This window comes from Vigna umbellata, chromosome 1, assembly GCF_029865625.1.
Source record: "Vigna umbellata cultivar VRB3 chromosome 1, Vumbellata_1.0, whole genome shotgun sequence".
Lineage (NCBI taxonomy): Eukaryota > Viridiplantae > Streptophyta > Magnoliopsida > Fabales > Fabaceae > Vigna > Vigna umbellata.
In genome coordinates, this window is record NC_142165.1 from 42,578,482 (window position 1) to 42,600,025 (window position 21,544).

The 21,544-nt window shown below is 31.1% G+C and overlaps 2 protein-coding genes across 2 annotated transcripts; one reads left to right on the forward strand and one right to left on the reverse strand.

Moving 5' to 3' along the window:
• Window positions 1-3,771: 3,771 nt before the first annotated feature.
• Window positions 3,772-9,073, reverse strand: LOC124824186 (uncharacterized). The gene is made up of 3 exons (XM_047296570.2): window positions 8,758-9,073; window positions 7,132-7,311; window positions 3,772-5,960 (listed from the first exon to the last, which is right to left on the reverse strand). The coding sequence occupies exons 2-3, from the start codon at window positions 7,220-7,222 to the stop codon at window positions 3,859-3,861; spliced, it is 2,193 nt and encodes a 730-aa protein (XP_047152526.2). The 5' UTR covers window positions 7,223-7,311; window positions 8,758-9,073; the 3' UTR covers window positions 3,772-3,858.
• A 2,000-nt stretch (window positions 9,074-11,073) lies between these two features.
• Window positions 11,074-18,726, forward strand: LOC124824190 (protein SPA1-RELATED 2-like). Its single transcript, XM_047296574.2, has 8 exons — window positions 11,074-11,306; window positions 11,475-12,947; window positions 14,171-14,328; window positions 15,182-16,013; window positions 16,684-16,830; window positions 17,070-17,387; window positions 17,669-17,728; window positions 17,953-18,726. Exons 2-8 carry the CDS (start codon window positions 11,520-11,522, stop codon window positions 18,142-18,144), a joined length of 3,135 nt encoding a protein of 1,044 aa, XP_047152530.2. The 5' UTR covers window positions 11,074-11,306; window positions 11,475-11,519; the 3' UTR covers window positions 18,145-18,726.
• The last annotated feature ends 2,818 nt before the right edge of the window (window positions 18,727-21,544 follow it).

Here is a 21,544-nt window from a genome sequence, read left to right on the forward strand (position 1 = left end):
ATAATCAATGTATATATATATAGAGAGAGATTTGAGTACCGATAAACTAAATTATTATCTTTTATTTTACCAAATATTTCTTCATCAAAATCGGTTTAATCCTTTCTACTTATTTAAGAATAAAAATTAAAATTTCCATGAAACATCTACTCATTTTTACATAAATACAAAATAAAAGACTGATTATAAACCCTGGGTAATATAATCGTTATTATAAACATTTACATAACAATTTCCTTGATACCGACACTTCCAAAATTCAATATGAACAACATAATCACTTTCAAATACCCATTTCAACGAGATAATTACAATATATATAATTCAATAGGTTCAATATATATTTTAATCAAACAAAATCATATTAGTAAAACACAACAAATTTTAACCAATCCATATAATTAAGAATTTGTGATTTTTTAATATAATTATTATATTGCACATTCTTTTTTCTAATCTTTTGAGTACCTTTTAAAGATGACAAATAATAGTAAGCTCTTCTCTTGAGAACATTTTCCACTTCTTCGTGTTAGCAATATCAAAATTACTTAATATAAAAAAGGAAACCGTAAAAACTAAATTAAATATGACTTTTTTTTTCATCTTCGAATAAATTAGATGCAAGCTACTAATACAGGACGGGTGTTATACATAAATTGTTTTGAATGTATGAAATTAGGATTCACTTTTAAGTTGTCTCTTTTATTTTTTAACTCTTTTGTTTTGTTGATTCAGTGTATTTGTTAAAAATATTTTAATATTTTAATGATTTAATGATTAATATTATAAGAAATGTATTATAAAAATTCAAATAATTATTTTATTTATATTTATAAATTTCTCTATAAATTTTTATTAACCTTAATTATTAATTTATTTAATTTAATTAAATGACTAACTAGGTATGGATTTATTTATCTTAACACGATTGGTTTGAAGTAATATTATCGGTCTACATCGGTCAATACATAATACACAAATTTTGTTTGCTATATATAAATTATATGATGTAATGTTTGACCTTGTATAAAAATGGAGTCAATTAAATTACACATATAGTCGTAAATTGAGAATGTTTTTGCCCTAAAAAAAAATCCCTTTCCTAGGAACCGACAGAAAATTATAATTTAAAAAGGAAAGAAAAAATAATAATGATTTAGGACTCAGATGCCAGAAAGGAGCACGATACGATGTCACGCTTGGTTCTTTCAATTTCATGTCTGTGTTTGTGGCCGTTTCCTCCATATGCCTGCAATTACAAGTCACACGTCACGTTATTCTAATTTTTTATGATTTCTCATTATTTTTATAATATTTTGTATAATGTACTTCACCGTTTGGTGATCCTCTTTGCATGTTCCTCGATTTCTCTTTCTTGTTCTTTCTGCTAGCTGAATAATGTATTTTTTTCATAAGCCAATTTTCCTTCTAATTTATGCCGTAATGTTTAATCATATAAATGCTATGGGTAATGAACGTTCAACTCACTTTTTATTTTTTAGTAGGACAAAAAATACAATTTTAAATATTAAAACAAATAGAAAATAAAAATTCGTCTTTTTGTTTTTTTCTAAAAAACCAATTTTTTATCTTCTTTATGTTTTTTTAATTAATTAGAGGGAATTTATTTGTTTTTCTTTTTTCTTTGCGTCTAAAAAACACTATAATAGTGTAGCTATTACAACATTTCAATTCCACGTATTGAACACGTGTCACAAACTTAGTATTTTTTTTCTCAAAATTCATGTTTTAAAACGGTGATGTTTCTAAAAATAATTTTAGTATATTACTTCTTTTTTATACGATTCCCCGCTCTTATAATAATCGTTTAAATTTTCTATTTTGTTTTTAATAATTTTTATTTTAATATAACTTTTAGTAAGTTTGTTATTATATTATTTTTCATTTTTCTTATTTCAATGTATATTTATGTGTCATTTCATTTTTTTTTGTGAGCATAATTGTTCCCTTTATATTAATTAAATTAAGTGTATAATTGGATAAAAAGTTATGTCATATTAAAATATAAAAAATACAGATTAAATGGATAATTTTTTGTTAGAAAATTGACAATTAAAAATAATATTTCACTTCATGAGGCATTATAATACAGTGTTATTGAGCTCATCAGATCAACTATAGAATTATACCTTATTTTTAGGAAACTAGAATAATAATTAGAGAATTATGTGTTGTTGTATAATATTAATTATGTATTAAATAACATTTATGGAAAACTTTAGTCACTTTATATAAGGACATGTGCTTTTTGTTTAAAGATGGGTTTGAATTAATTTACAAGTGTTACTGAAATTTAAATTGCGTTAAACTTGAATTTATTTAATAAAGACGGTAAATGCGGTGCATGTGCTTTGAACGGTGGTGTAAATAGTAAATAGTTGCTGAAGTTAAAACCAAAGAAAGAGGGAGTGAACTTATAAAGAAAATAAGTGTCTTTAGAACTCTCTTCTATCTCTCACTTTTTGTCCTTTTCCTCAATGAAATTTAACTTATAGATAGCAAAAATGGGTATAGATTTTGAATTGTGAGAGAGTTTTCTAAATGAAATGAAATAAAGGATAAAAAAGAATAATAAAATTAAAATTGTTAATTTATTTAAAAAATTATGAATGAATTAGTAATTTAAAACGAGAATGTATGTAATTATGGAACGAGTATATGAATGAAAATAGAAACGAAACAAGATAATTATATACATATATTTCTCTGTATCCAATTTAAAAAATTAAATTTTAATCATAATTTATAGTTATTCTTAATAATATAAGAATTCTCTGTCAAAATTAAAACGAATTTAAACAATATTCATTATACTGTAATTTTATCAACTAACAACATGAATTCATCTCCAACTACATTGTCATCACAATTTCTACCATTAATTTTATTATTTTCTTATCCTTTATTAATATTAACAATTATCGGAAATATTTTTGTTGCCATTATTATGATTCTATTGGTAGTACTATAATGGCCTTAACCAACATCATAAATTCATCCTCAATTATATATTATTATTTTCTCACCATTTTTATCATTATTTTTAGTATTATTGTATCCGTTATTAATATTAATAATCATCGTAAATTTTATTATTATTTAGTTAACCACAATAACCTTGATTCATTCATGTTATATTTAGTTTATCTTATTTCATTTTTCTATTAGTTTCTTTTTTTTATAAATTTATCAATCATAATTAACTATTATCACCAACAAATGAGTTTGATAAGGAAAAAAGAGAAAGATTGATATGGTTTATTTATAAAATTCGAAAACTATAAATGATATAAAAAAATTAAAGCACAAACTCAACATTTTTTATTTAATTAATGTAAAGGCTAAAGAGAAAAGAAGGATATTATTTTGTTTTATAACATAAAAAATTGTTAAAATTATATTTTACATTAATATATAGTTTTTTAAAACCAGTGTATACATTTATTTTTACTTCCTCACCTTATTTTTTTTATTCATCAAACAACATAGTCGTCGACTATATTTTTCTTTTAGATTAGAGAAATTTATTTATATATTTGCTATTTCATTTCTTTCCTATAACACAATTAATTAAATTATCATTTTTACGTTCAAGTTCTCCTGATAATTTTATCATACAAAAAAAAATCATAATATTTTCTATCCTGTCATTTTTAATAATGTATATTAAATAAAAGAAAATTTATTATCTATTAAACAAATATACAATCTCTATTTGTTCTTAAATAAAAAATTATTACAAATTAAAAGTACAACTTAACAAATTCTTACTATACTATTAAAATTGTGTGAAACAGAAAAAGAAGTTAAGTAAAAAAATTCAATATACAAGTAGTCTTAATTTTTTGATGTAATATTATTGAGCCTATTTTTTGTAGCCATATCCTTTAGATAGTTACAACGATCTCTATGAAACTCAATCACAAAACAAAGTTGTCTTATTGCTTCCCTTTTCTTCTCCCCAAGGTTAACTAAATCTTCATCCTTCTTTTGCACACTCTTTTCTAATTTTCCCACCTTCTTCTCCAATTGACTCACTTCTTTTCTCAGGTTCAACTTATCTCCTCCTTCCTTGCTCACCTCTGCCTCCAATTTCCACAAATTCTCCCTTAACAACAATTCTTGTTCTTCCTTTTTATCCAACAATTCCCTAAAGTAATCCACATTGTCTCTCATTTCTTTCACCTCCTCATTCTTTTCCCTCATCCGATCCATCATAAACTTAACCTCACACATCATCTTAGTCACACGAGTTGCATACTCTTCCAGATTTTCAATTGCTAAATCTAATCCATTTAGTGCAATAAATTCAAACCCATTTGGAATGCGTGTTGGTTTTTCATCTTTATAATGAGCAATTTTCTTTCCTATATCTTTGTACTCTTCCTCGTACCTTTGTTTTGTTATTTTGTAACTGTACTTATTTTCGTTATTCAGTTGTTCTGCAACATGGATCCTCTGGTGCAACAACTTGATGTTGTCTTCCATTTTCCTTCGAAACTCTTCTGCCAATTCATTGATTTTCCTTTCCGCAGTTACCTGAACAGTCTTCAATTTACTAAACACAACTTTAGCTTGTTTGTTCTCCTCACTGAGTTGTTCAATCATTTTCTCTTGATCTCCTATTTGGGTTGCCAACTTGGCATTCAGATTTTCCATCCTTGTTAGGCTTTCAACATATTCTTTTTGACTTCGTTCCATCTGTTGCTCCAGTTTGTTCTTCTGTTCGTGCATAGTGTCCAACTCTAATCTCATTTCATTAAGTTTTGCTTTTAAAGTCATAACTTCCATGGAAGCTCCATTTTCATGGTTTTCATGTTCTCTCACAAAATTAGATAACTCTTCCCCCTTTTGTGTCATTGTTGTTCTCAGTTCATGGTTTCTTTCTTGGAAGACCTTATTTTCCTCTGTAAGTTCTTTAATCTCATAATTCTTGTCTCTTAATTTCTCTTCCAATTCACTTTTCTGACTCATTTGACTTTCCAAATTTAGTTCTAGGTCCCTAAGCCTATAAAGAAGCCTATTTTTCTCTGCCACCATATGTTTCTCAACCAATCTCATATTAGTTAAATTGTCCTTTAGATTGTTTATCTCAGTAGAATCTTGATAAATTTGCTCCCTTTGGCTTTCCATCTTGGCTTCTACTTCTTTATTCACACTTTCCATGAAATTCAACCTTTGTTGTACCATGTCAAGTTTATCCATCAAATCTTCTCTTTGGGTTGATGCTTCACTTTGCTCACATTTTAATTTTTCTTCCATTTCATTTTTCTGTGTCTGCAAGGACTTGATCTCCTGTTCCAACTCACAAATCTTTGCCATCAAATCTGCAATATTGGGCTTTTCTTGGTTCTCATTGTCGTTTAATTGTGCCTGCAAATCGAACACCTTATCTTTCTCCTTTTTCAACAACGAATCAAGTTCGAGTATTTCATCATTCAACTCAGTGTTCTTCGCGGTCAGATGTTTAACTTCATGTGTTTGGTTTTCAACCTCTTGTTTTAGATCACTTTTTTGTTTGCTCAAGCTCTCAACCTCTTGCATTAGCAAAGTTAACTGTTCTTCAGTTTTTTGTGCTTCAGCATTAGTAGTCTCATCTGTACCATCACCTTTATCGAAAAATTGTCTAGGAGTTTCAAAATCAGATATAAAATAATGTTCTTTTTCTGACCTTCTTCTATAACCATCTACTTCTTCTGAAGAAAAGTATTCAGATTCAGAGTCAGATGAGGACACTTTTCTTTTACGAGAAACGGATTTCTCAAACTCTTCAGTAATACGATCATACAAGGCATACATTGATTGATGATTCTTGCATAAGTCTTCTATCAACCCCTTAAATTCTGTCCAGTTTGTGGAATGTTTGAGATTTCCATCTTCTGTATTAAGACTTTCGTTTTTAATAAATTTCAATATTCCAGAAATATTAGTTTCAATATCTGCAAAAAAAGAAGAAGGAATACATATATAATTCAATTCAGAACTTCAAATATTTTAGCACTAAATTACAAATACAGTCAAATAAACATATTTTATAATAGTTTTTGAAAATCTTCAATTAAGGAAGAATTTCATCTTCCATAGGTCAATCATCAAGCACTTATCATCACTAATATAAATAAAATCATCAATATAGAATTAATATGTTACCTTCATAATTTATTTTAATGAACAAGGTTTACTTTTTTAGGCATTTTTTAAATTCTTCTTTCATGAAGTGTGACTCTATATGATTAAACCATGCTATTGGTGTTTGCTTTACACTATACAAAACTATATGTAGCTTGCATACTCTGTATTATTTCCTTTTTATTTATATATCTTTTTGGTTGTTCAATGTACACGTACTCATTTAATTGTCTATGAAGGAATCCATTTTTGGTTCTTTCATGAGGTGAGTTACTGAAGCTTTGACTTCGATCCAAGCTTTGTACTTATCTCCATATGTACAATTTACTTGGATAATAGATATTGTATACCCCATTTGTTATGAGAATGACAAAATATTTTTCTTATAACTAAGAAGGGACGATTTTATCCTTCATTCACATCTCAATCCTGATATGCTCTTCCTCATCAATTGATATTTTTCATCTTGAGTGTTTGTGCACCATCTTTACTACTTTCTTTTAAACTTTTGTTCATGAACCGCCAGAGAACTTTGAAGCTCATTAATAGACATTGTTTTCTGTCCTTTGATTTTTCATTTGAAACTATAACATAGGTGAATCTAAACATTAATATTTAAAGAATTTCTGCACCACCTTCACCTTCAAGTAAGACTTATCCTTTCCATTTTTCCTCATTTGGTTAACCAATATGCTTTATCTAGAAAAATAGGTAATAATAATTTCAATTTTTTTTTTCATTTAAAGTACCTCAAACTCTCTCATCAAATAATTACCAATTTATCATATAATAACAAATATCTTCTTTTGTATTATTTTGTGTGCATACTTTATAATTAAAAAAAAAACTAATATTAAGCTAATTCTGGTAGATATAAAACTAAGTTCCGGTAAGTATATTTTTTTTTGCGTTTATTTTCTAAAGAAAATGATTCGACATGTTTTAATCTTACTCCAATGTTCATAACAAGTATGTACAGACCTGATCTGGTTCTTTGGAGCTCTTCAACATTTTCAGGACCGATTAGTTTTCCAAAAAACTTGATTGCTTTTCTTGAGTGATGATTTGTCATCTTTTCTATGGAACCATGAGCAAATAGTATACTTTAAAATAAATGGCTATCAAAGGAACTTTTGTTTGTTTCACAAATGACTAGGAATCCTGAAATAAAGAAATATGACAATTTGAAATTATGAATGCATATCACAAGTCGGCAAATATAAATAAATTTTAATTACTTTTACTTTATATAATAATGTATTTTTTGCTTTATAAAAAGATATTAAGAGATCAATAAAAATTTATTTATTTAACTATTTCTTTGATATACGTAAGAGATAACATAAATTTGATAGAAGTATAGAACATGACAACAATTGTATAGAGCTCAAAATTAGTCCTACGGATAAAAGGCATCATTTATGAGAATAACATACGCACTTTCAAGAGATAAGAATCACTGAAAGAAAAACTTAGGTTATAATTAACCTATTTATGTTATCTAAAACATTTTTTGGATTTTTTAGGTGATTGGATATATTTTCTTATATTATTGTATAGGAGTGAATGATAATCCTCAATTCAGAAAAGGAAATGGAACCTTGGCTTGAAGTCAGAACTACACACAGGTACCTAATTCTAGTAGAACAATTAAAAAAAGAAAAACTACAGTGATCTTTATTGACGTAGAATCACTAAGATTTACCAGTGCACTAATATTACTTTCATAAATATTGTATTTTTCTTTATGATGCGAATAAATGCTTTCGTCTATGTGTTGAAATGCATATAATTCTCTCAGTTTCGTATCCCCAAAATACAATATTAAGGCAAATTAAAAAATCAATATAACGTAGGATTTTACAGCTTATCATAAATTGTGAGGTTATTATGGAGTGAAAAAATGTTCTTTATCTCCTGTATTTATCAAGATATGCACACCCATTCTTCTTGCAAGAATTTGTAACATGTGGATGATTTAAAATGAAAGAGATTTGTAAAAATGGTCAGTATTCGTAATGATAGTTTTTTTTTCCTGAAAGGAAAACAGTCCGTCATGGTTTGACCCACACAAATAGTGATCGAAATGTGTTTGCCATGAAAGAACTTTTATCAGTAATGTGGTGAACGTAAGTTTAAGCATTTCCACATTCCTTTGCAAAACAGGAACATCTAAGCCCTGTTCACTTTTTTCCACAAAGATAAGGTTATCTGTTCATATAAATTCCACAGAAACATGTATGATATCAGTAGCAGGTGAAGTTTACAACACCAATATACAAATTCTATGTATGTGCACATGGAATACGCTAACACTTTTTAAAACCAAAAAAGTATCTGTCATTGATCCATATGACAAATACCAGTATTGTAGTAATTATGACATGAATATTCATTGTTTTCAATAATCTCATTGTTAGAATCCCGTCATGATTTTTATCATACAATCAGATTTATGTTAATCAGATTATCCTAAATTAAAATGAGACACAAATGTTACAAATCAAAAGGGCACATTCTGTTCAACAAAATTGAATGAAGGAAATGAAGAAAGAACAGATCTAATAAGATTTATGTGTTTGCGCGATAAAGATTTGAGAAAAATACCTGTGAATGGAACTTGGCATGCACAGATGGAATTGATTCAGAGATATTGGGAAAGAAAAGCAGAAGATAAAAAGTAAAAGAGTATAATGAAGAAAAGAAAAAGAAGAAAATTGAAGGAATATCTTGAGCATTTCTTAGACGAGTGGAAATGAATAAGCAGTTGTTATCGTCTTGCCTGGTGAGGGTGATAAAGTAATTTGGGATTTATTTGGAATAAAACGCCCTTTAAGGATTCAAATTATTACGATTCAGAATCCCTTGAATGTTTCGCGCATTATTAACAACATCTAAAAAAAGGTGCGATACAAAATTGTCTTATTGGTACGTTTCAAAGGAGGCAAGAAGGAGGAGCGTGGAAGAAAGAGAAAATTCAGAAAGAAAAAAAAAATAGAACTGCAAATGTTTTAAATTTTTTTCTTCCACTGATTTAAAGAAAAACTGTTAATTATTGTTCCAAAGACACTAACTAAAAATTGAAAAAATAATACGGCGACACATTTATATTTAATATATATTATAAAAATAAAATAATTATAAAAAAGTAAAATTTTATCTTTTTTTACCAAAAAAGTAAAAAAAAGTAAGAGAAAATTGATTTAAATAATTATAAAAAGTTTTATGTGTATCAAGATATTTTTTTTAAGAAAAGTCAATACTTTCAATGAAATGCATATTTAGAAAAAAGTAATGCAGTTTCGTTTTTTTTTACGATTCCGAATTAAATTACTCTCAAATTTGTACCAAAACAATTGCTTTCAAATATTTTAATTAAATTATTGTGGTTATAGGTCTAATAACAAAGGAGTGTGAAGGTTAGGTTTTCTTTTTTCTATTATTCGTTCTAGCCTTTTAATTTTAAATTAAGGTTAAGGTTGTGAGGTGATACACTCAATCCAAGATTTGAAATACTTATTTTTTGTTAATTATATTTTTTTTATTAAAAAAATAGAATTAGTTTTTTTTTTCAAAATTTTGAATTAACTTACATATAGAATTAATTTTTGTAACCAAATTTTGTTAAATTTATTTAATATTTTTTTAATTAATATTGAAAAAATATCAATAATGTAAAAATTTTACATAAAATGTGTTTGAAACATCAAAGTGTAACAAAATTTGATTAAAACAAATTAAATCTAAGTATTTTTTAAGTTGAGTAAGTAAATTAAACCAAAATTCTTGTAACGGAATAATTGTTGTTTTAAGTGAATGTTAAAGAATAAAAACATATTTAATTTTTGTTTTTCAAACGTTTGATTTTGTTTTTTTTATTATGTTTTGAATGTTTTAATTAGAAATTTAATTTATTGTAACAGTCGGAATTTGAGAGTTCTCATAATTTAGAAATGTTTCTGGTGAATAAAACAGCAAATTAATGAGATTAATGTAGATAAAAATCAGGGTTTAGAAGGTAAAAGCTCGTGACCATCAAAATATAAAGAGGTGGGAATTAGTGATCGGTGAAAACATTGAATTTTCTAGTTTAGGTGTTTCCATTCCTTATTAGAAGAATTATATATCACGATAACATAGTAGTATTCAGTAGCTTTTATATTTTGCAAAGTTTAAACAAAAAAAGTATTAATTAATGGATTTGAATCTTGTGTTTGTGATATTCCAACTAGCATTAAAGAAAAGAAAAAAAATCAAGTGCGGCGCATAGCAGGTTTAAAGGGCCCAATTGGGACGTGGCACTGTGAGAACCACAGACAAAGAGTAAACAAAGATGAAGTTAGAATACTGTTTTTGTTTTGACCAAAATCGGAAACAAAGTAGCAAATATCAGAAACTAGTGGACGTGAAAGGATTATCGTACCCTCCAATTTTGCATGTGCACTGTTTCATACCACATCAACGTGGATCATTCACTGCCATTTCTTAAAATTAAAAAAATACTTTTTTAAACTCCAAAACAGATTGCCTTAAAAAACCAAAATTATATTTTTAATACAAACACATAATTTAACTATTCTTTTATTTCGAATTAAACTCCTCGTGTCCCTCACCGTTTATATACTTTTCAAGAATGGATATTTGGATAAAAGTGACAAAAATGACATGTTTCGATCAGATAATATTATTTCTATAAAGGGAAGAAATTTGGTATCAAAGAAAGAAAAGCTAAGCATAAAAGATAATTTCTTTGTGGATAATTTACTTATTTTCATAAATTGGTTTAAATACAATTAAAAATTATGCTAGGTAATTAATTTTAATTATAAGTTAACAGAGTTGAGAAGTTGAAAGTTAGAATTAAAGTCATGAAGCAAACGTTGACTTGGAATTTAGCATGATGTGTCACGAAGATTTGTACGAAAGTAAGATGTCGTAAATTTGAGTCGAGCATAACGTCTTCTAATTCTACCAACTTACGAGGTGAGCGAGAGCGGTGGAACTCATAATGATAAAACCCTTTTCAGCGTTTCGTTTCTGTAGTTTCTTTTCGAACGTTTCGGTTTCGTAACCGGGTCGGAAAATCGCATTTCTTCCCAAACAAGTATTTCCGTTTCTGCGTTGAGCTTTTTGGTTTCGCTCCTTCCTTCTTTCAGGTTAGTGAATTGCTCTGATTGTTCTTGGATTTTGATTAGTTGATGTCAACATATATCGTGTATGTTTTTTTTTTATTATGTTGCTTGCATTTCGTTTGGGAAGCATTCGAGAAGCATGTTTGTGTATGGTATGTGTGCAATTGCTAATTGTTTAAGTACCTTTGGCAGAACTTGAATCTCTAAAAGATAATTTCATGTCACGTGGTGAGGGGCATGTGGAATGATAATTTTGACGGCATGGACGAAGAATTGGAGATTGGTGAAGGTGTGCAAGTGCAACATCAGAACAAGGACGATGGCTATTCACTAAATCCTGAATTCCTCGGAATATTAAAACCCCAAGAATATGATGAAATTCCAGAAGATAAGACTATGGCTGAAGGAAGGGAACATTTGCATCCAGGTCTATTTTCTGATGGCGATGGTGGTGTCATGGTTGAAGAGTTAATGGTGAAAAGTTGCAACGGTTCTACCCTAGAAATCGGTACTTTGAACGGTCCAGGGTCTTTGCATGATAGCTGGAGTCCATGGCGGCATAATTATCAGCCGTTTGCTGATTCGCGTGTGGGAAGGGATTGCATTATAGTTAGAAAGAGTGTTCAAGCTACATCTAGTGCTTGGGAAGATTTTGGGCCCATGTCTTCCCGAGACATATTAGCTAGAAAATCAGTCAATTATGATCATGGCAATGTCGTGCAGCACTTGTCCGCTGATGACCACACAGCTGAGCAAAAAGAGGGTGAAGGAGATGCTCGCGAAGTAATGCAAACAAAAACTGCACACAAATCCGGATTTTCAGAGTATTTTAGTAGAAGTACATTGAAGGGAAAGGGTATTGTATGTAAAAGTCCATCTTCTAATGCTTTATATGTAGTGTCCAGAGATCAGAACCTGATGAAGTCTGGCATTGATATTCAGATGGATTCTAATGCATTCCCGAGCTCCGATTTAAAGATTGCAAAGTCTCCTCATAATGCTACTATGCCAAGATTTGGTGGGTCTGACACTGATGGTGTGATTTTGAGAGAATGGTTGAAATCTAGGCACCACAAAGGAAGCAAAACAGAGCATTTAAGTATATTCAGAAAAATTGCAGACTTGGTTGGCGGTTTTCATTCTCAGGGAGTTGCAATGCACAATCTGTACCCTTCTTATATTAAATTGCTACCATCCAACCATGTTATGCATCTTGGGTTGCCAACTCAGAAACACAAATTAGATAGTGTTGCGAATTCTGAAGTTCTTCAGCTAGAGAATTCCCTTATTAGAAAAAGGCTGTCGGAGAAAGTAAAATCTTCCTCTCATAATTTGCGGATAAAGAAACAGAAATTCGGTGACAATGTTAGAGTTGCTGGTGATAAGAGTCAGTGCCCTCCTATGACTGACTTGTATCATCAAATTGCCAATGATGTTAAAGTCAATGCAGTGGTAACACAAGATCATTGCAATGAATACAAGGAAGATATCCAATTTTCTAAGCATAATATTCGGAGACCGTCTCGCCTCCCTCACATATCTAATGCAGGTCAATTCCAATTGACTTCCTCAAACGAAGGATTGGAAGAAGAATGGTATACAAGTCCTGAGGGTGGTTGCACAATATTATCAAATATCTACTGTCTGGGGGTCCTTTTTTTTGAGGTGCATAGTCCAGATGGTGGATGCCCTCTTTATTAAATTAATTCAATGTTCACTTTCTCTGCTATATTCTTGAATTCTTAAAATTAACGTGTTTCTAAGAGTACACGTGTAGGAAACATGCTTTGTCTGTACTTGGGGGGCAGGGTGGGGGGTATGTCTTCCCTTCTTTTGAAAATTAGCTTGCAAACATTGTTGCTACGGAACATTGATACTCTATACCCTTTCTCTATAAGAACCAAGAGATGATTCGAACTTAAATAACTTATGCTTGTTCTGTGTCAACTCTCAATATATTTGAATTCATTAACATTAAGTGAATAATGAGACAATGGGCCTGTAATTTACAGTTTGTTTTGGGCTAACTTCGTGCTAATTTACCGTTTGTTTGCACTTTAAGCAACTGCAATATGTAGTCTTTATTTTGATGGCTTTTTATTCCTTATTTACACTGTCCATTTCTCAGTCTTACATTAGTATTGCCCTCTTGTTTGCGTAAGCTATCTTTATAATGTTTTGGTATGATTTGAACTGGATGCTGAATATTTGCCAGACACAATGTTACTTCCTCTTTAGAAGAAGCTATGCCGTGAAATTTACTGTGTACAATTATTGTTGTTGTTTATAATTATTTCCTTATTATTGGTCATGATTATCAGCTGATTTATTGTAATCATTTCCTTATGGTTAGCTTTCCTAGTTACTTTAAAACAGTGATTTGATCCCAATATTATGGGATCATTGAGTTTTTTTATTTTACTTTTAGATCAGTTGAGGTGACAATGAAAAAAAAAACACGGTCTTCTTATTTTGATCACGTCCAGAAAACAAAGATGGCATGATTTACACCCAAATGAATATCATTTACTGACATCTTAAACCATATTTATCTTTTCATTCTATTAATGGTTGTCTTGACGGCCTAGATCATTTCTTGCTTATTCATCAAATAATCAACCTGGTTATTATTAATTGATTTTTGTTTGTATGTTATTGTCTGCTTTGAACATTGCTATGTCATTCTGGATTGGTGAAACTGATAGTTCTGGTGTTTACCTCAAACCTTTGCAATCAATTAACTGTTGTAGTAAATTTAATGCGTTAATAGTTTTGACTGGGTTTTTTTTTATTAAATGCTAATTCTTGGTCAATTCATACTGAAACAGTACAGCAACATGAGTTTACATATAGTTAAGGACTGAATATATTTTCTGTCTTTCTTTCAGTTATTTAATCATTTTGATTCAGAAAGAGCACATACTGCTGCGTTGTCTGCTCTTCGTGGTAGGATTCTTCCCTCAGCTTTCCTATCAGAGTATCCTAAGGAAGCTGCATTTTGCCTTTGGATGCTGCATCCTGAACCATCATCACGTCCGACAATAAGGTAAGGCTGAAATCTTTTGTAGTAAGTTATCTAAAATCTTGTGCATTATAGTTACCGGACTTCGGAGGTCTTGGCAAAAGAACAGGCAGTTAAGGAGTGAAGGGGAAGAAATGAATTGGCCTGCCGGGCAGCCTGAGAGTGGAGAGGCAGATAAGAAGATCCTGAACACATGCAAGTAGCAGGGGATGTAGATAAAAGGTTTCTGAATATTGTATGTAAGAGATAATAAAGACACGTGTGTTATTTTTATTAAGACATCAGAGTACAGTCATAAATACAAAAGGAAATCAACGAAATCCCTCATTGAAATGTATTAGAAGTGGACTCTAAGGCTAATTCAAGTCCACAAAACCTTGGGTGGTCCGATAACGGCCCGATAGCAGGTGGAATAGAAGAATAAAATGGTCACTTAGAACTCCCTAGGATAGACTCTAACCATGACTCTGATACCATGTTAGAAGTGGACTTTAAGCCTAATTCAACCTCACAAAACCGACTTGTAAGGTGAGGTTTGCACTCCACTTATATATTATAATTTGGTCTTATCTCTAATCGATGTGGGACTTCTAACAAAATGCATAGCTAGCATACAAATGTTGACACGTGTTACATATCTAAAACATGCTATTTAACGAGATAGGATGGGAGAATATGCGAAGAGAGAAGGGAGGACTAATAGAAATTGAGCTCTAAAGGAGATTTACCTTGGGCTCAATTTTCTAAGAGGGCTTCTTTTCTGATCTTGTTCTAGAACTATTTATGAGTTTTGTTAGGAAGTTCCATTTTCCGCACATGCCATATCTACCAAAGACAACTATGATATACTGAAGTCATGACTTATTTTGCATAACAGGGAGATTCTACAATCTGATGTGATAAATGGAACAAAAGTGGTGAACTGTGAGGAATTACTCTCAAGTCTTAACCAATATGATGCAGAATCAGAATTGCTATTGCATTTCCTCATCTCTCTGAAAGAGCAGAAACACGTGGATGCCCACAAATTGACTGAGGAAATCAGATGCATGGAATCAGATATAAAAGAGGTGGAAAGAAGGCATGATTTGAGACTATCCTTGGCTTCCTCGAGCTTGAAGAACAACTCATCCTGTGGAATAGAGGGTGTATCTCTTCTCAAAGAAGCTTCAAGTGCAGAAATATTACCACCAGTATACACAGTTTCTAAAGAAAATGAACTGAGACTGATGAAAAATATGTGCCTACTTGAAAATGCTTACTTTTCTACGAGATCTACAATTAAGCTTCCTGGAACAGAAACAGCAACCCGCCCAGATAAAGATGTGCTGAGAAATTCTGACAAGTTCTGTGTAGCCCAAAAAGAAATGGAAAAACATACAGATACTTTAGGAGCTTTCTTTGACGGTTTGTGCAAGTATGCGCGTTATCAAAAGTTTGAAGTGCGGGGCATACTAAGAACTGCTGATTTTAACAATCCAGTAAATGTAATCTGTTCTCTGAGTTTTGATAGAGATGGAGACTACTTTGCTGCTGCTGGGATATCGAAGAAAATAAAAGTTTTTCAGTTCGATGCAATTTTCAATAACTCTGTCGACATCCATTATCCTGTAGTTGAGATGGTAAACAGATCAAGGCTAAGTTGTGTTTGCTGGAATAGCTACGTCCAGAACTATCTTGCCTCCACAGACTATGATGGTGTAGTTAAGGTTTGTGTGGCTTGCTCACTAGATTCGATGCCATTTGAATTATTGCTAACATCATTGGCATACGTTCCTTGCTGTATCCGTGAGTTACATTCTGGCATATGCAGTTTCGAATCAGCATGTAATGGTTTTATCTCCATGGGTCTAGTAAAATTTTCACTTGCATATTTGAGATTAAATTTCTCCAATTGGTGAGTTTGTTATACCTTTAAAGATGGGAACCACCTTGTGGATAAAATTTAAGAGAAAATTTGCATGGAAATTTAATTTTTTATTCCCGTTTTCAAGATATGTTGAACTAACCCTAAAGGGACGAGTGGAGAACAAAAATATAATTTTGTCCAGATTGGCATCCAAATTTTAGTTAGATGATTAGTAAATTAGCCTGTAATATTGACCTCAACTTACAAGGATGATCATGCCCAATGGCAGGCTTTATTTTAATTCAAAGATGAATTGCTTTTTAACTTCTTTATTGCAGTATCCTAGAGTACGGGTCCTATCACGTAGAGTTTGTCTAATAAACAAGAACGATATCATCACTTCTCCGCCATAAAATAAAAAAGTTTGAAATTTTTTCCTGTAGTATGAAAAAGGCTACTATTTCTTGATGAGTGATATGTTCTTATTTTCAGCAGTACTAATTGCATTGCCTAAATGGATGCATTTTCAGCTATGGGATGCCAATACAGGTCAAGAGTTTTCTCGACTCACCGAACATGAAAAGAGGTCCTGGTCTGTTGATTTCTCTATTGTATGCCCTACTAAATTTGCCAGTGGGAGTGATGACTGTTCTTTGAAACTGTGGAGTATCAATGAGGTACGCTTAATCTCTTTAACCTGCATACACAGTTCAAGGCAATTCTGCTTAAACTGTGAGAATTTGCTTGACCGAAAAAGGGTAATTAGAGAAATTGGGGTCAGTATTGCTTGTTGTTTTCTCTCAAGTTGTTATGGCATTTATGGATATGAACTTGGTTAAAGCCACAGCAAGAATTAACTTGACAATTTCTGCTTGCAATTGATCCAGAGCTAATAAAATGTAAAATTATTTTGCAGAAAAACAGTTTAGGCACAATAAGGAATGTCGCTAATGTCTGTTGTGTTCAGTTCTCTGCTCATTCATCTCATATGCTGGCCTTTGGATCCGCGGATAATTCGGCTTACTGCTATGATCTTCGCTTTCTTAGAACCCCTTGGTGTGTGTTGAGTGGCCATCGTAAATCTGTAAGTTTTGTCAAATTCTTGGACTCTGAAACACTAGTTTCTGCATCAACCGATAATACCTTGAAGATCTGGGATCTCAACAGAACCTCTCCTGTGGGTCGGTCAACTAGTGCTTGCAGCTTAACTCTGACTGGACATACCAATGAGAAGGTAAGATTTTATATTTTGTAGCTCTGATTGTAAATTATCTCCATGGCCTCTTTAAGGGTCTGTTTGTCACACACCTCGAAAATTGGATTTAGAAAAGGAAAATAAATTCACTTTTTTAGGATGTTATATGAAGATTGTGATGGTCTGACTAAGTAATGAAAAACAAATTTACAAAATTCAGATTTACCTGCCAAAATATTATTTTGTTAACTACTCTGGTGAGCGACTCCTATGGATTCACGTCAAAAAGACTGAGTTGAGTACACCTCTTGCTATTACAGAACTTTGTGGGTTTATCAGTTGCTGATGGATATATAACATGTGGTTCAGAAACAAATGAGGTATGCATTATTTTCCATTATAAATTTGTAAGACGGCCTTTTTTAAGTTGCCAAATACAAAAAAGTGTTATACTATTATTATCCATTTAGGATTTTTTAATCATTGAAGTTGTTTATCATCTATTCAACGTTCACCAATCCCTCTGAAATGAGAGCACACACATCGTATCCCGTAACTTGTATATGCACAAATTTTGCAGTGATATCTATGTATGGTCTTGCAGGTCTATGCCTATTATAAATCTTTTCCCATGCCAGTCATTTCGCACAAGTTCGGGTCCATTGATCCTGTTTCTGGCAAAGAGACTGATGATGACTATAGTCAATTTGTTTCAAGTGTGTGCTGGAGAGGGAAATCAGACATGCTTATTGCAGCTAATACAAGTGGATGTATAAAAGTTTTACAGATGATTTGAGGGGAAGCTTGCCCTTGATAAGGGCACCCTTACTGTTTGTACAGTCCAATATATAGTTTTAGTGTTTCACCCTTGTCACTCAAGTCAATGCCATCAATTTTCTCCCAGTTCATCTAAAATTCTTTTGACGGCACGACTTCTCGTAGTTCAGGCATAATTATGAAGAGAAAAAGTCACAATATTAACCAAGATGTTCAGTCTGGCTTTTGTGGAAAAGGCTTGTTACACAAAGAAAGTCGAGGAGGATGAATCTAAAAAATGGAAGCAGATTCATTGTGTAAAAGATTAAAATTTCAGAATGGACATGGCAGGAGTTTCTACCAACTTTTAGATTCAAGATTAAACTCCATATCTCTGCACGAAGGGTGAAGTGTATGCGTGAACTACTAATTGTTCTCCTGTAATGAAATGTTCGTAGGTTAAAAGCAGCTTCACTAACAGACAGTTTTCAAAGGAAAACCATCTTGAATTTCCCCTGGTGTTTAGTCAGTTATGTATACTATTTGGATCTATTGCGGCCAAACTCATCACTTCATCCAACAAATAAATCTTGGGCCGTGCTGCTATATTTTTTTACTAGAACTTATGCATTCTAATCCAATTTTTATTAATTAAATTAGAATAGGTTGAGTTACAAGTTGTATTTTTTTTGCTAAAATGTGTAATTTCAAAACATTTTGTATTATAATTTTTTTAAAATATTAGAGAATTAATACTTTATATATATATATATATATATATATTAAGATAATAAAATGATAGAATAAATTAAACAATAATTATACTATGATTAACTAATGAAAACACCAGCTTTATATGCATGTGTATTGACTTTTTTTATGATAACTGAGGGTAAGATTGTTTAGACACTAAAAACAGTTAAAAAAAAATATTGTGAAGTTTTTTTATGACAATTGGTTGCTTTAATTTTGTAATTTTGCATTTTGTAAAGTTTTGAGGCTACTACCTCAAATTTATTACGAGATGGATATAAATCTAAGCATGCATGTGTGTATGTATAAGTATTGTACGGCTACATTTTAATTTTTTCCCCTCTTTTTACATGTTTATTGTCTAAATTACACAAATGAATTTAAAGCAAAATTAAAAAGCATTGATTTTCTCGTATGTTAGTAAAAAATGAATAAATTTTTATGTTATGTTATTCCATTCCAATAAAAGTGTCTTATAATACTCAAGTGTTAATTTTATGATACTAACATATATATTCTCATAAAAATACTCAGAATGATGCTCCCTCCACCACCCCATCTTCTCCCTACATCTCTCAAATGTTTTTTAAATTCTAAATTTACCGTTTTTACTTTTTATTTTTAGCAATTTTACTTTTTACTTTTTAAAACTCTACTCTCAATTTCCTCTCACTTTCACTTTCTCTTTCATTCTTAGCAGCAAGTCCCCACCTTCCCATTGTCATTTTCTCTCTTTCTCTTAATTTTCACTTCCGTTAACACAAAATTTGACAGAAAAAATAAATTCTGCATAAACAACATGAACAAGAAGATAAATTGAACTAACTATTTTTTCTTTTATTCACTTTTTATTTTGTACTCAACAAACATACTTCTCTTTCATTGCACCATTGTAAGTACAAATGTAATTTTAAGCATAGGTTTTCAAGTTTGGTTATTTAAAGACAAGGAAGTGAGGAAGAAATTTTAGTAGATTATATTATGGAATCATGATACTTCAAAACTCATCAGAAGTTATAAATGTTTTAAATTTATATCATGCATAATTTGTTTTTTCTATCAAATTTTGTGTTAACGGAAGTGAAAATTAAGAGAAAGAGAGAAAGTGACAGTGAGGGGTGGGAACTTGCTATTGAGAGTGAAAGGGAAAGTGAAAGTGAGAGAGCATTGGGATTAGGGTTTTAAAAAATAAAAAGTAAAATTGGTAAAAATAAAAAGTAAAACAGGTAAATTTAGAATTTTAAAAAAAAATTAGGGAGGTGTAGGGAGAAGATGTGGTGGTGGAGGGAGCATCACTCAAATACCCAAGTAGTCACTAATGGTGGCAACACATAAGCTAATAGGATCCATAAATGCTCGATGTCATAGCTTGAATTTGAATTGGCAATACAATAAGTAAGCGTCATATGATATTTTCGAATGTGAAGGTGTGGTTGGGGAAATGGAGGGCTTAAGGACCCATTGTTATTACATGTTTCTTCAAAAGCACTGAGTGATATCTCTTTGCAACATGTAATAACCACAATAATCCAAAGAAAAGGTAAATATTTTTGTTTTATGTAAGTTTCAACTTGTATGAATACTTGTCATGGTGTGGTATTGATGAATCACCATACGATCTGTCAGAACCCATTTAAAACCCACTAAAAACCCCATTCGAGTGGACGCCAGGTGTAAGCGATCAGAGCGTCTGAAGTTCAGAAAGTGAAAGACAGGTGTGTGATGCAGATTGGACGAATGATTTTGACGGTAGGAGTAAAACTGAAACTTTCAAATTTTCGTGCCACTTCTCTGCATGCACCATCCATCTTCAACCTTCTGAAATCTCCTCCTTCTCTCTAGATTTCTTCATCTTCTCTCTAAGAAATCTTAACCATTCCTTTCTCCTATCATTACTCAAGCACCATTTCCACTCTTCCGGTCTCAAGGGCTTTCGATTGAACCGATCAGTTTGTGAAGCTGAGATGGTAAGTTCTTCTCTTCACTCAGTCGTGTGTTTTCCTGGACGTGCAAACCAAGTTCTGGTTTCATGTGTTGATCACTCTTTTAAAATGAGTGGTTCTGATAGTGTTTTGGTTTTCACTTGGTTTAGTTTTGGAAATTGTTGAGCGTTAAGGGTAGAAGAACTTATAGAGGTGAACCAATAACCATATCTGGAAGCGTTCGGTCACGTTAGAGGTAAGGGAAGCTTATATAATTTGATTTTATGTTCATTTTGAATGGATGAATGTTCGTTGATTTGCTGAATGAATATGAAATATGATTGTTGTTATGTTTTGACTGTATGAAGTATGAAAATTTACTATGATATGGATGTATGAAATTATGAAGATAGATGTTGAGAAATGAATTGATATAAAGAATTCTAAGTATGTAATTCCATATGAAAATTGATGTTCGTCACTAAAGGTCTTTGACCGTTCGGTTTTTTTTGTGGACTCGGTTGGAACTGGATTCTTTCATTTGGATGGAATTCCAGTTGAGGACCGAGCGCCTTCGTTTAGTAATATTTGTATATAAGCGTTCAAATAGGGATATTCGTTCCTTGGTATTCTGTTATAAACTTAAGTATATCTATATGTATTTGTATATATATTGTTCGTCTTGAACACTACTTAAACGATATCTTATAATTATCAAGCTTTTATTCTATAATACTAAGTAGTGCTCGGTCTTATACCAAGCGC